This window comes from Lissotriton helveticus, chromosome 1_1 (assembly GCF_964261635.1).
Source record: "Lissotriton helveticus chromosome 1_1, aLisHel1.1, whole genome shotgun sequence".
NCBI classification, from domain to species: Eukaryota; Metazoa; Chordata; class Amphibia; order Caudata; family Salamandridae; genus Lissotriton; species Lissotriton helveticus.
In genome coordinates, this window is record NC_136057.1 from 1,038,902,537 (window position 1) to 1,038,918,202 (window position 15,666).

Genomic DNA, 15,666 nt, shown 5'->3' on the forward strand with positions numbered 1-15,666 from the left:
GTGTTGGTTTTTATCTAGGCTCTGCGTTTCTGGCGCGGAAAAGCTGTGTATAAGAACTGACGTCAGTGCGCGAGGGCGGCGTCTAAGTACTCCGGCAAAGTCATCCCGGCGCCGACGACGGACGCGGAGCCGCAGACGACGCCTACCGACGCGCAAGGGTACTGCTACGCAAAGTTTCCGGATCCAGTCTGACGCCTGGGGATATTCTAAGGTAAGGAATCTAATACTAACTACTGTTTCTTACAGATATATCGTTACCGAAGGTAAGTAACTTGTGCATAGGTTGGTTTGCAGAAGATTTTTCTGCTCACAAAAGTTGTCTCAAACTGTGACTACTTTTTGCGACAAAAAAAATAGTTCATCTGGCCCTCTGTAGTAGAAATGGTGTTCATTTATCCTCCCCTTCCACTAATTCCCAGCTGTACATGACGTTGGCATCCTGTGGAGGCATTCTTTTTGCATCAGTCTGGTTCAGTTTGGCTGCAACATCTTGCACATGTCCCAGACACCACACTGCTACACCTGTGCTTGAGTAGAAAAGAAGCTGCAGTGGCACAATTCACCATCCTGAAGTTTTGTATTGCTGATTACCGTCTCTTCTGTATAACGCATGCAGGCATTTAAAAAAAAAGATTTTGCATTTGTTACATCATTAAGTGACATTAGCACCCTTGTATCTTACCAGTATAATACAATGTAAACATAGAAAGCAGTGTTCATCAAAATTGGCTAACCTCACTCCGAGTTCTAATCTCTAATATGCTACAGTATACTATTCAACTATGTTATCTCTGTAAAGTCTAGATTTTCTTCTTCAGAACTTACTCCTTCAGCATAAAATAGTAATTGCACTGATCCACTAGAGATGACTTGTTTGGGAAAGAATGTTGGGTAATAGTGACTGTAGGAAGCTGGCTTTCTATGTAGTGTACCACAACGAGGTACACTATGTAGAAAGCCCAGACAACCCTTATTAGTTTACAGGGCTTAAATTAATAATCCCAAATGCTCTCTTTTGAGGCAGTGTCAGCGAGCAGTTTAGGCTTATCAGAGGATAGTGTTAAACATTTGTTGTCCACATAGACTGTAAATGGAACACACATCCAAGAAGAAACTCAAGACCAATTGCACCCTCAGCGGCGCAGGGGCGGCTGGGTGCAGAGGGCTGTTTTGGCATTGGGTGCCTTGTTGGTTTCAATAGGGATTCTCCGGTTTCAACAAAGATTGCAGGCTGGGGGACGAAGATCTTCTGGAGGTGACCACCAGTTGGAGAAGTAAGTTGGGACGCCTGAGACACCGTCGGTTGGGCAACCCAAGGCCGTGGGGCTTCGGGTGCAGAGGTGTCTTTAGGTATCGGGTTTCTCTTGCAAGCTCCAGTCGCGTTCTGGGGGCGGGGGATCCTCCAGGAAGACGCTGCAGGCTTCTCTGGGAGAGTAAAGGCAGGTCAGAGATCACAAGATCTCTGGTCAGAATCGCCGGGGAGATCTCCTCGTGGTGTTGGACCACTCGAACTCGGGCCGTGGGTGACGCGTACAGAGTGGTGCAGACTCGCAGATTTGGCCAGAGCTGGAGTCTGTGGGTGAACAAATCCAGTGTTCACAGGAGACAGTCTTTTCTTTGGCAGGCAGGGTAGGTCCTCGGGGTTCTTGAGGTTGCTGGCTGCAGGACACACCAGAGTTTTGCTTCAAGGTGGGGCCAAGCCAGTGAGCGTCCTCTCCTCTTAGCTTCGGCACGGCTGCTCGGTCCTTCTTCTTTCCTTCTTGGTCGTTGCTTGTCTGAAGAGGAAAGGTTCAGGGGTGCCCCACAATACTAGATTTAGGGGTGTTACAGGTAAGTAAAAGGTTGGATCAATGGGTCCCTTCCTTGGGGCGGGTACATCCCATATTATGCCACCCTCCAGTGGTTGGCTTCCTCCCCCTACCCCACACCTCCCTGCAAGATGGTGGGGACTCAGAGTTGTGCTATACCTCGCCTCCCCCACCCGAATGGTGGAGTTGGCAAAGGTGGGCACACCTTCCTTTCTCACTTGATTTTCCTGCCGGTTCACCCACCCAAGTGTGGGTCAGAACCGGTGGGGACCAGTTACTGGAACTAGTAAAAGGCCTGGGGAAGCTCACAAAGGTGGCAAACCTTTGAAGCTTCCCCTTCGTGGACCCTGCCCATCCTGGGGGAGGAGGCTTGGCACCTCGTCCAAGATGTGCATTGTTTCAGGCCCCCAAGAGCAGCAGTCTCTCGACCCAGGGACCAAAAACATGCCTGGTGGTGGCTGCTGGGGAGCAGCCTCTCAGCCTGATGACTAGTGTTAGGTAATTTTTCAGGGGGTATCTCTAAGATACCCTCTGTGTGCACCTTTCATTAAATCCCACTCTGGCATCGGTGTGGATTAATGTGCTGAGAAGTTTGATACCAAACTTCTCAGTTTTCAGTAAAGCCATTATGGTACTGTGGCGTTTGTAATGACAAACTCCCAGCACCATATACTCTTAATGCCATTACTGCACTTAGAAAGTCTAAGGATTGGCTTAGACACTGTAGGGGGTACAGGGCTCATGCACTTGTACCCTCACCACTGGTATTGTGCACCCAGCTAGAGCGGTGGCTGATCTATGCCAGGGTAGTGAGTTGTAGGCATGTTGACTCTTTACTTTGTTCTGGACCAAAACACTTAGCCTGCAAAGGCAGTGTGTGAGTGTAAAGGTACAGGTCCTCTAAGGGTGGCACAGTAAGTGCTGCAGCCCTTAGAGGCCTTCCTTTCTCACAGTGCCCTGGGAACCTGTGGTACCAGTTACCAGGGGCTGATCTGTGGCAAGAGAGTGCCAATTGCGTTTGGTCGTCAATGCAGTTTTTAGGTAAAGAACATCGGCCCTGCGTACCTGATTGGCAGGAGCCCAAGGCACACTCCACCAGAGTACATCAGCAGTTCAGCAAAACGTGGGGGCAACCATGCAGAAAGAGGGCACTTTCTCACACTCATTACCTGCCCTGGGGCGTTGGGGTGCAAAGGTGCTGGTCAGGTTGGTAGCTGTGCGCGCTACACCGATGGGAAAAAGGGGGGAACTTAAAAACACACTGCAGAGGAGGACTGGGGGACAAGTCTGGGAGCTCCCAACGGGACTCTTTCAACAAGGGTCCTGGGGACACAGCGGGTACATCGGTACCCAGGCCTGGGGGCTCTGGTGCAGGGTAGAAAGGTCAGCTGGGCTCTGTGTGTCCTAGGGCCTTCCGGTTGTCTGGTTTCATCAGTCGAGGGCAGCTGGGCCACTTTGAAAGTGGGTCTCTGTGGTGCTGAATTCACTCAATGGCTACTCTGTCTCGGTGCACTGGGAGTCCAGACTGGGCTCTGTTTGCTGCAAGGGGTGTGCTACACTGGGTATTTGTCCTGTGTGGCTCAGGTTGGTCCTGGTGTCCCCTCACTTGGTGGGTGGACAGATCTGACCTTCAGGAGCATAGGGTCATCTTCTTGGGTGGCTACTGCGTCAGGCTGACTGAGGTGCGGCAACTCATTTGACTGGACTTTGCGGTTTCGATGGCTGCTGACTGCAGGGCAGTAGCTCCTCTACTCTCAGGGAGATTGCTGGCAGTTTGTGAAAGGTTGGCAGTTTCCCAGTGTGCTTGTAAGTTGGCAGCTGCAGGACGAGTCACTGGTCACGATTGTCGAGACTTGTTTAAGCAGGCAGGGTTTGGTGTCAAAAGTCCACAGCAGTCTTCAGTTATCACTTTTCTTGCAGCTCTTCTTTGTCCTTTGTTCCTGATCCGTCAAATCTGAGTTCCTGGTGTCAGGGGTGGCACCGAAATACTCAATTTAGGGGCGTTTAAGGGGAGTGACCGGGAATAGCCAATATATATGGCCACTTTCTGTGGGAAATGAGCATAACCCTAACCCAGAGAGCCTAATTCCACCAAAACTACGATGATGGAAGTCTAAAAGTCATGTTCGCATCAGTTAGCCCACTTTAGGGGTAGTACTAGCCTGAGAGGGAACACTCCTCCTGACTAGCTAATTTTCTCACCTGCTGTACGAATGTGGGTTTCTATTGCAGTCCCTCCCACACACACACTGTTTGCCTGGCTTTTGATACAACTTTGTCTTTAGGTCCCTGGTAACCAGGTTCCCAGTACCAGTGTTCCTTCCGTAAAACTGTACCACAATTGGCACAACTTCACACCCCCCTGTAACTCTCTAGTAAATGGAACCCCTGGTACCTAGGCCATTGTGACTGAAGAGGGTCCCTTCCCCAAGGCCATGCGAACTGCCACTGCAGCCTGCCTACCTTAGTTCAAGGAAAAACAAAGACGTCGACATGGCACACTGCCTGTGTGCCATGCCAAGCAGCACTGCATAAGGTATATGTAAGTCACCCCTCTAGCAGGCCTTACAAGCCGCCCTAAGGCAGGGTGCACTATATCTCAGGTGTGGACATATCTGCATTACTAGATATGCCCCTACAATATTGAAGTCTATTCTTAATATTGTAAGTGCCAGTGAAGCCATAGAGAGTGCATGGGCTTGAAACTCAACAACTCGAGTTCCCCAGCACCAATATGGCTTTAATAAACCCAAACAACTCCTCTCAATAAACCCACACTGATATCAGTGGAGGATTTGTTGAAAAATGTACCCAGAGGGCACCTCGGAGGTGCACCCTGAAAACTGACCAACCCTGGTTTAGTCTCTTACTGGCTTTAGGCAGCTTATCCCCACCAGACATGTTTCAGGCCCCCTGGGTCAAGAGCCCCTGCTCTCTGAGGTCAGGAACAAACCCCATCCTTGGCGGAGGTGTCACGCCCCCTCAACACCCCCTCAGAATGAGCACAGTGCTCGAGAGGGAAGCTTTAAAGGCCTTGCTGTCTTTGTAATGTGACCCCAGCCTTTGCTGTTAGCAGTAAATGGCAGCCCCGGTTCAAGCCCCCTCTTTTGGCAGGAGATCCGACTGGAAAACTTAGTGAGGAAAGGAGGTGCGCCACCATTCACCATCTCCAAGCCTCAGGTGCTGAAGGCAAAGTGAAGCACATTTTTCAGTGCCCACCATCTTGAAGATGGTGGGATATATCCAGCTAAGACTTCAGACACCAACTGATTTGGCTGCAGCCCTACCGGCCTGTCTGCACCCTCAACGAACCTGCGCCAAAAGACTAACCATCCTGCAGCCCCGCCCGCAACTTTCAAAGCATTTGGACAAGACTGCCTGCCTTGGACAAAAAAGATCAAAATCTCCAGTGGACAGCAGATCTGTCTAGAAGAAACCAACTTTAAAAACAAAGACTTCTGCCCCGAGGAATCGTGAAACTACTGCCAGAACTATCTCTGCACCCAACGCCGACAACCCGATGGGAATTGGCCCATATCTCCTGTGAAGGTTCCCCCTTCACAGGAGCAAGAGTTCACCATGGGCTGACTCCTGTTGGACTCCACTTTGATGCCTCCAGCCTCAACTCTAAGACTTCCCCTGACCGCGACCAACCTGGTAAGACGTTTCTGACACCCCTGCAGCCAAAGCCCTGGGCCTTGGGAAGCACCACCAACTGTGTCATTATGTCCCCTAGCATCTCCACTTACCTGGGCAGTTGTAGGTTTTTCTTCATCTGACCTCCTGGCCTGAGACTGCAGACTTTCTTTAAAACCGATCTGCCCCCCCCCCCCCCCCCCCCCATTGGTTTGCATTGAGCACCTGACGCTGTGTGGCATTCTGCATCTGGATACCCTTATGCCGCTGAGGGTGTAAGTTTGGTGCTGCTTTGTGGCCCCGTGCTTACTTTAACCCCCAGAGACTGTTGGCAAATCGTGTTACTCACCTGTGAGCATCATCTCTTCAATTACCTCCTTTCTCCATTGGATGACATTGTGCCAGATTCCTATTTTGAACTCTGCACTCAGCTGCCACTCTGCCGCTGGAGGTGCAGATTTGCTACTTACCTGAACCTTGCCTGGTGCCGATTCTTCATCATGAAAACCAAGACTGTAAGTTGCATACTTGCCTGCAAAACCGCATTCTGGTTTTCCTCCCATATGTTGACATAGCTAAACTGAAAATTGCATTGTGTTCACTCTGTTTACGTATGTCTTGGTCTTAAAATAAATCTTGAAAGAAGCTTATTTTTTTATAAGATTGGTGCGGATCTCCTTTTTGAGTTGTGCCATTTATCACTGTAACAACAACATAACAAATGTCTTGCACTCCTCTGTGTATACCTAAGGCTGCTCAGTCACACACATAGATCACTTTGTATGTACATTGAGCCCTGTACACTTCTGGGGGAATCTCTGTAGTCAGTAGGTTTTCAGGGGCTCCTCTAAGGTGCCCTCTTGGTGCATGTATTATTAAATGCATCCTTGGAATCGGTGTCGGTTTATTAATATGAGATGTTTGATACCAAACAACCCTAGTTTCAGTGAAGCCATCACATAGCTGGGCTACTCGTAAACACCACTGTCCAGCACGTGTACTCAAAATGACTTCCCTCTTCACTTGTAACATCTAAGAATCGACTTAAACATCAGAGGGGCATATCTGCTCATGCAGATATTATCACACATGTAGCATAGTGCACCCTGCCTTATGGCTGTAAGGCGTGCTGTAGCGGTGACTTACCTATATTGCATGTAGTGTCGGCAGGCACGGTACACAGGAGGTGTGCCATGTCGTGTCTTCACATTTGTCTGCACCATGGTATGCATCCTGCAATAACAGTTTGCATGTTGGTACTGAAGGGTCCCTTAGGGTGGCACAATATATGCTGCAGCCTTTAGGGACCCTCTTTAGCCTCCTGCCATTTACTAGCGACTGACAGGGGGTGCTAAAAGATATTGCCATTGGGGGAATAATTGGATAGTTTTAGGGAAGACATCGGGCACTGGGGAACTGGATAACAGAAACTCGGTGCAAGTCTGTCAAAATTCCATCAGATACCGGGCAAAAAGTGGGTGTGACCATGTCAAAAAGGGGCGCTTTTCTACAATAGCTATATGTGTAGTGATTGTTACGACAGGAAATATGCTAAATAGCATAATATGCTAAACATACCAGTGCTAAAATACTACTATGAGAAAGTAACCTTTCCTTATTTATCTATTGCAAATTAAAGATAGGAATGTAGGCGTCTGGAGCCTGAAGCAATAGTTCACTATGAGAAAAGGGCAAAGTTCATATTCATGTCCCTAGAGTCATGCTGTTCTTCCGCTCGGGTACATGAGCAGAGTATATCTTTCTTGGAGTGAGCCAGTGGAGCCACAGTCCTAGTTTTCTCTTGGAAGCTGAATTTTGGCTTCTTTCCCTTGAGAAGAACTTTAGATGCTTCTGGCTCACATTTAAAATGTTTAATCCTGATGTTAAAAATCTTCATTTGCACTTGGCTGACAGTATTTGAACTCTTTTGGTACCCAAGGTTTCCCTAGAAATTCTAGCACATCTTGCAAAGAATGTTGAGGACATTAGTGTTTTTTTCCACTAACCTGCTATTGATTCATGGATATTTGCCCCATCCAGTCTTATCAACCAGCTCCTATTATTTTCCAGTTTGATGTATGTTTATGATGCCATGAGGTTATGAAAGTCAGACTTGAACAACCCTCCTTGACAGTGCTCTGAGGTAACTCTCATTATGCTGCATTATTTTTCAGGTGAGCACCCACCATTTTCATTCTTCCAGTGAGGATGAAGATATTGATGGCGCTTTTCCAAATGAACTGTCTCTACAACAGGTAATTGTTACAAGTAGATTCACTTTTCCCCTCTCGAACTTAACCTCAGTTGTGGCCAAAAAACAGAGTTGAGATGGATTGATGACAGTCTTTGTCATGGACAAGCCATTTACATGCTTGCATTTGTTTAAGAAAAGCAAATTCCACAACTCCTTTTTATTCTGCTGAATAAGTTCGATGGCAGATGGTCAAAAGTGAATTATATGCAATTCGTTTTCCACAGTTTTTTTCAGGAAGATAGTATTCTAAAATTAAAGTAAGATACAAAGTTTTTCATTTTTATTATGCATGCTCTTCCCCTGAAAGGAATTTGTTTAAGATGATTATGATGAAGGTTTGCACTGTTCGCTATAGAATCTTAGAAATAGACTGCAACCATTGTAGCACATTCAAGTATCAGACTCACTCGGGTAATGAGGCCACTGTACTGTCTAAAAGGATTCTCTCTAAGGATCCTTTGAGCAGGAAGTAAGGGGGCAAGGCAATCACTAAAAGCTCCTTCTGTCAGCAGGAAAGTGGGTCTCCTTCCTTCGGTGTAAAATTGGTCATCTTCCAAAGAATAAATTCCATAATCTTTAGGAATTTCAAAAATTTAGGATTGCAGCATCTTCTCTGGCTCAGTAGAACGTAGCTCTCTTGAAAGTTCTTAGTAATCTCTTCAGCACTACATTTGTCTCAAGCAGCCAATGTCTAGGTCACCAGGGGCAGCAAACTTTCCAGTCCCCAGGCCCTCCGGCATTAGACTATTAGACTCTAAGCCACTTTAGTTTGCCTTTAGTGGCACACGGCCATCCGGTGGGAGACATGGTCAGACATTTCCTCCCAAGGGTTATAAAATATAACAACTGACGTATGGGTCCTTCAGATCGTTCAGAGAGGGCATGCCATTCCTTTTCGACTCGCTGCAACTTCAACTTGCATCAGGGCATCTTCCAGATGCCACCTGACCAATTTTCTACAAGAAGTGCAGGCTGTTTTGAACAAAGTAGACTTAGGGAGGGTTCCTACTCCAGAAGGGACTGGTTGTTAATCCTGTTATTTCTTCATGACCAAAGATAGAGGCCTTTACCCTATTTAAATTCTCGGCCCTCCGAACGCCCTCTTGAAGAAAGAGAAATTCAAGATACACTAGCGTAGGTTATGTCTGCACTGAATCCAGGCAACTATATGGTGACTGTGGACCTTCAGGACATAACTTTCATGTGCCCATCCTTCAGTCCTACTTAGTTGAAGGTGGGCGAGAACATTTTTCAGTTTGCTGTGCTCCATTTTGGCCTCACCTGTGCCTCTCGGATGTTCATGAAACTTATGAATGTTCTCGCTGCGCATATTGAGAGAAGGGGATCCCAGTTTTTCCCTACGTTTGTTACTGGCTGTTAAATGCAGGCTTGGCACAGTCACTTGTAGACCACCTGCAGATAACCAAAAACCTCTTGACATCATTTGTGTTCACTATAAACTTGCCAAAGTCACACCTGAGTCCTTTGCAGATGCTCCCTTTTATTGAAGCCATCCTGGATATGGTGCAGTCTCAGGCCTTGCCTCCACCAAAATGAATCCAGGGCATTCAGTCTATGATCCTGAGAATTCAGCATCAGTCCTGGGTCTTGGTGAAAGTGAGTCTGAGGCTTCTGGGCCGGCATTCTGCATGTTGACTATGCCAGCTGGCATATGTGGACTCTACAGTGAAACCTGAAGTCTCATTGGCCCCAGCTTGAGGGAAACCTTTTGGATTCTATTCAGATTTCGGAGTAGACCGAAAGACCTACTGTGGTGGCTGCTAAACTGCAATTGGACTAGCAGCCAAACCCTCTCCCTGCCCTACCCAGAGCTGACGATGGTGACAGATGCATCGTTGGTGACTGATGCATCGTTGTTGGTCATGGGAGAGGTGGAGATTACAGGACTTTGGTCTGTGGCAACTCTAGATGTGCCTGTTGGAGTTGTGAGCCATTTTCATGGTTCTGAAAACCTTTCTACCGTCCAAGTTCTCACAGGCAAGACCACTTGACATGTGGTACTGCAACAAGCAGGGTGCTTTGTCCTGTGCAAGAAGGATTTTTGTCTCTGCAGTTAACTTGGAGCAACAGGGCACTGTCCTGTTCATGAACCACTTGATGGGAACTTTGAACGCCAGGGCGAACGAATGCAGCCGTCTACACCTGACAGATCTCGAACGATAATTGCATCCTGAGGTTGCAATGGAGAAAACCCTGGCCATAGATTTTTGCCACCGTCTGAAGCGCAATCGACATTTTTACGTTCTGAACTTCCAAGAATGGTCTTTCTCTGAGATGCATTCCTGAGTGTAGCCTTAGGCTGTACGCCTTTCCGTTGCTGCCTCTCCTGCCCAGAGTTCTGAAGAAGATCAGTGGCTTTGAATTGGGCAAGAAAGGAGTGTGAGGTACCTGGAACGTATGGACACGGACATCTGTTCTCCGATCAGGCTATCGTTTCAGGAGTATCTCCTGTCACAGGGTTTTTTTAGTCTGAGGCGTTCCTCTGACCCACCAACTGGGGAGGTACTGCTTTGATATTTGTTCTTAAGACAGGTAATCTGCTGTTAGAAGTATCCATCAGTTACTTAACTTCTGATTGCTACTTCTAACTGTAGATTTCTTACATTGTGAATATTCCCCAGGTGTCAAACTGGATCCAGAAACTTTTAAAGCAGTACTTCTACAAATCATTTGGTGGAAACATGGGAGAATGCACTGTTGTGTTTTTTCCCTGGAAGTGACGAACATAGCGGCATATAAGCTCCACCCATGCGCGCTAATGTCAGGTTTTCTTTCCTGCACCTGAAGGCGCAGATCTAGAGCTTCTCTTTGGACTTTTGACTATCTTTTCCCAAATAAGCCAGTGTTCCTCCCCCTAAAACAACCAAATTTGCAAAGCAATGTCTATGACTGATCCTTGCAAAGTTTTTACTTCGCCTTGGGTGAGAGCATGACTCCAGGCCCTGGGACTACTCCGCCGGGATTAGCTGGACAACCATACTGACCATCGCCAGATACAAGAAGACTCTACCTTGCTCGCAGGCAGGTCGCTCCCCACGCTGCTACACGGCTCTGCCTGCATTGTTTTTGCCTAATCTTGTATTTTTCCCCTGTGCCTAACTTGCTTTCTTGCCCAGACTTGTTTTGATTCCCCTGTGCCTAACTTGCTTTCTTGCCCAGACTTGTTTTTATTCCTCTGTGCCTGTACTTGCTTTCTTGCCCAGACTTGTTTTTATTCCTCTGTGCCTGTACTTGTTTTCTTACCTAAACTTGTTTTTCCTTCCTCAGCCCAGTTCTCCCACGGCCCGCTCGTTTTTCCCGCCGCTGCATCCCTGCACCCCCTGCAATCCCATTTGCCGCCCCGCTCCCGCCTCCCAGCTGCTCCTCCCTCCCACATCCCCTCATATGGAGGCAGAGCAGTGGACGCACGCAGAGGGCGCGCCTAAGGCAAGCCCGTCTGTGCCTGGGCTGCGCCCAGGGCCAGGACCCCTAGATCCCGCGAACGCCCTGGCGCCCGACACCGCTCCGATGCCAGAACCCTCCACGCACTCAACACCGGACGTTCACACACCTGCTTCCTGGCCGCCCCGAAGCGCACCCATGGAGCTTTCACCTGCCGGAACTGCAGCTTCACAAGCATCCGACTCACAATGCTGCCGACCAGGAAAGAACCCAACCACCTCAGATGCATCCTTCTCAACACCCGCTCCGCCCGCAAACACGCCATTGAACTCTGGGACCTACTCGACTAAACCTCACCAGACGTCGCCTTCCTTACGGAGACCTGGCTGAACCCCGCCTCGGCACCCGACATAGCCATAGGCGTCCCGGAAGGCTACAAGATCACCCGCAGGGACTGCACCAACGGAGCAGGAGGAAGAATCGTCCACAGGAACGACCAACACTGATGACACCCTCCGCACTGCCGAACACCTGCACTTCCAGATCCACACCGACCCCAACACCACCCTCAGAGGAACCCTCATCTACAGACCCCCCAGACCCCAACCACAGTTCAGCGACTCCATCGCCGACTTCGTCAGCACACACGCCCTCGCCTACTCGGGGGCCTGAACTTCCACCTCGAGAACAACAACGACACCAACTCCACCACCCTGATCGCCAACCTAGCCAACCTCGGGCTCCGACAACTCGTCACAGCACCCACCCACTCTGCCGGTCACACGCTTGACCCCATCTTCTCCGCAAGCACCCATGTCTCCTTCAACCACACTACCGAACTCCACTGGACCAACCATCGCTGCATCCACTTCACCTTCAAGAAACCCACTATGCACCACTGCACCCAACAGATGCCTCGCCGCTACTGGAGCAAAGTCACCGAAGACCAGCTAACCACCACGCTCGCCCAGAGCCCACCCACAGACCCCCCCCCCGACCCCGCCGCCCGCAACCTCAGACAATAGATCAACGACTGCGCCAACACCCTGCCCCAATCAAGAAACCCTCCAACAGTCACACCAACAAGAAAGCCAGCTGGTTCACTGAAGATCTCCGGGCTCCAAGCAAACCTGCCGAAAGCTGGAGTAGATCTGGCTCCGTGAACGAACACCCGACAGCCACGCAGCCCACAAGAACGCCAACCGCAGATACCATCACCTCATCAGATGTGCCAAAAGGGCCTCCTTCAAAGACCCCGTAGACAACAACACGCACAACAGCAAAGAGCTCTTCAACATCGTGAAGGAACTCTCCAACCCCAGCTCCAACACCAACGACGTCCCACCCTCGCAAGACCTGTGCGACTCGCTGGCCACCTTCTTCCACCCCAAGATCGTAGACATCTACGACAGCTTCAACACCGGGACTGCCCCGACAACCACTGAGACCTCTGCCCCCATGACCACCATCCGCACCAACCGCCTGCTCTCCTGGACCAACGACAACGACATCCAGGTCATGAACACCATCCACTCCGGATCTCCGTCAGACCCATGCCCACACCACATCTTTAACAAAATCAACACAACCATCGCACCCCATCTCCGGAAAGTCATCAACACCTCTTTCGAGCTAGCAACCTTCCCGGAGAGCTGGAAGCACGCTGAGATCAACGCCTTAATCAAGAAACCCAAGGCGGACCTCAATAACTTCCGGCCCATCTCCCTGCTCCCGTCAAATTTCATCGAGAAGACCGTCAACGAACAACTGACCCGCTACCTCGAGGAGAACAACATCCTGGACACTTCCCAGTCCAGGTTCCGCAGCAACCACAGCACAGAGACTGCCCTCATCGCCGCCACCGATGACATCAAGTCCCTGCTGGACAACGGAGAAACTGTGGCCCTCATCCTCCTGGACCTGTCAGCCGCCTTCGACACGGTCTGCCACCACACACTACGAACACGTCTCCACAACGCCGGGATCCAAGAGAAGGCCCTGAATTGGACCACTTCCTTCCTCTCCGGCAGAAAACAGAGCATCCACCTCCCCCCTTCCGCTCCAAAGCCACAGAGATCATCTGCGGCGTACCCCATGGCTCATTCCTCAGCCCAACTCTGTTTAACATGTATATGGCACAGCTCGCCCACGTCGCCCGTCTGCACGACCTCAACATCATCTCTACGCCAATTACACCCAGCTGATCCTCACCCTCACCAAGGACCCCCACACCGTCAAAACCAACCTTCACAAAGGAATGAAGGCCGTTGCTGAATGGATGAGGAACAGCCGACTGAAGCTGAACTCGGACGAGATGGAGGTCGTCATCCTCGGATCCACCCCTTCGGCCTGGGACGACTCCAGGTGGCTGACAGCACTGGGAACCGCTCCAACACCCACCGACCACGCACGCAACCTAGGGGTCATCCTCGACTCCACCCTCTCCATGACTAAAAAAAAGTCAACGCCGTCTCCTCCTCCTGCTTTAACACCCTCTGCATGCTCCGCAAAATCTACAAGTGGATCTCCACTGAAAGGAGAAGAATGGCCACCCAGGCCCTCGTCAGCAGCAGGTTGGACTACGGAAACGCCCTCTACGCAGGAGCCTCTGCCAAACTCCTCAGATGGCTCCAACGCATCCAGAACGCCTCTGCACGGCGGATCCTCGACATCTCTTGCTGCAGCCACATCCCACCCCACCTGAGAGACCTGCACTGGCTCCCAGCCAACAAGAGGATAACCTTCAAGCTCCTCACCCACGCACACAAGGCACTCCACAACACCGGACCAATGTACCTCAACAGACGACTCCGCTTCTACACCGCCACAGTCCCCTGCTTCCGAAAAGCTACCTCCGGCAGCAGATCGTTCTCCCACCTCGCCGCCAAGACATGCCTCCCTATCTCGCTTGCGATCTCCTTTAGAGTCTACTCCAAGTTCGGACCTGATGGCGTACCCTTGGTCCCATGGCTTCTCAGGGCCGTCCACTTGAAGCTCCCGCCAGTTGGTCTGCATTCGTTCCTGCCTATGCCCCTTGAACCTGCTTCTGGTTCAGTACTGGCTTTTGTGCTGACTTTGGTTCTGTCACATCCCCTGCGCCAGTTCCTTTTGCATGGATGATGACGTAGAAGGACAATGCACAGGCTATAGTGTTCTCCGACTCCGAGCAGAATCAACCTCAACCGAGATCTCACCTGGCTCTGACTGGGGCGCACCTGTTGGGCAGCCATTTAGAATCCGATACCTTGCCCTTGTACATGGTAGTGACCAGACTTTGCAGAATATTTTTGGCACAGACTCAGTCAATTATATAATGTAGGGAATGACTAGATTTACCAATATGGTGAGGAAAACTGGTATCTAGAACTTCAGGATGCAATGGGCTGGATGCTTCCCCAAATACTGGCCTTGTCTACGCCCCCGGTCTAGCCACAGAGGACAGCACCTCTTTCGCTGTTTTTATACGAAGGGTGACAGAAGTCTTAGATTTACAGCTACCCACAATAGAGGTACAGACTAATGTATTGAAGGAAGTGCTTTAACCTGATCAGGCGGCCACAAAGCCTCTGTTATGATTTAATGAGACCCTTACGGATACTCTTTTGTGTACTTGGCCAAAACCTTTTTCATGTCTGCCTGTTAAAAGGCAGGTCACTCGTCGCCATCATCCCTGTGAGAAAATGGGGTGTATTATAGGTTATGACCTCACCATGTAATACGCTGCCAATTTTAGGACCAGTCCGGTTTTGTTTGTTAAACCTTTAGCTCAACCCTTGGAAGTAGCTGGGGCTTTAAGGAGTCAGGCTTACACAAAGGAACAAGTGTAAAAAATGTAATCGGCACCAAAACAATTGCAGAAGAAAGAAACAAGACTCAAGATATCTGACACCAATTTATAAAAATAGATTTGATTTTTATATTTTTTTAAACACCAAAACAAAAAATATCCACCATAGGGTTCCAGTGATATAGGCTTTACAAGATATAGTAAATCACAGCGTTTTACTTAACTGTGAACAAGCAATGGCAAATTCAACATACTGAACACTTCAAAACTTTGTTCAAGAAAAACTTGGGTAAATATCAATGCGGTCAGGTAGAATTACTTTGGATGACCAACTACGGCAGAGAGCTAGTCAGGGATACCAACAGGGTCTACAGAAACAGTTACCTCAACTGGAAAAGCAGTGTCCAGTCCAGTTCAGCATCAGTAGCTCCTTACCACTAAGTTATGCGGAGTGGTCCTGATGCAAGGGATACAGGATGCTGAAGATGCGGTACGGTTGACGAGGTCTTCCTGCATCTTCACAGGCTTGGTGAGGTGATCCTGGCCACAGGGGTAGACGTCCCTCAAAGTCCTCTCGGGCTTGACAGAAATCCACTTGCCAGTGGGCTGCTGGTCACCCGTTACATTGGTTTAATCGTATGCCTTCTTTTGGTGATAACTTGCCTTCTCGGGGACCAAGCTTCATTCTAATGGTCCAATAGACTTGGGGGCAGCTTTTGAGTGTCAGTTCCTGGTCCCTAGAAATGCACGTCAGTGAGAAGAGGCAGTTTGGAAATCTG

At 49.5% G+C, this 15,666-nt stretch overlaps 1 protein-coding gene across 2 annotated transcripts in view; it reads left to right on the forward strand.

Moving 5' to 3' along the window:
- PPP6R2 (protein phosphatase 6 regulatory subunit 2) overlaps positions 1 to 15,666 on the forward strand; it is a 744,860-nt gene that overhangs the window by 556,433 nt on the left and 172,761 nt on the right. For both annotated transcript variants that reach the window (XM_078677857.1, XM_078677853.1), the window contains exon 16: positions 7,619 to 7,699. In XM_078677857.1, the coding sequence (XP_078533983.1) occupies positions 7,619 to 7,699 (81 nt within the window). The remainder of the gene's footprint in view (positions 1 to 7,618; positions 7,700 to 15,666) is intronic.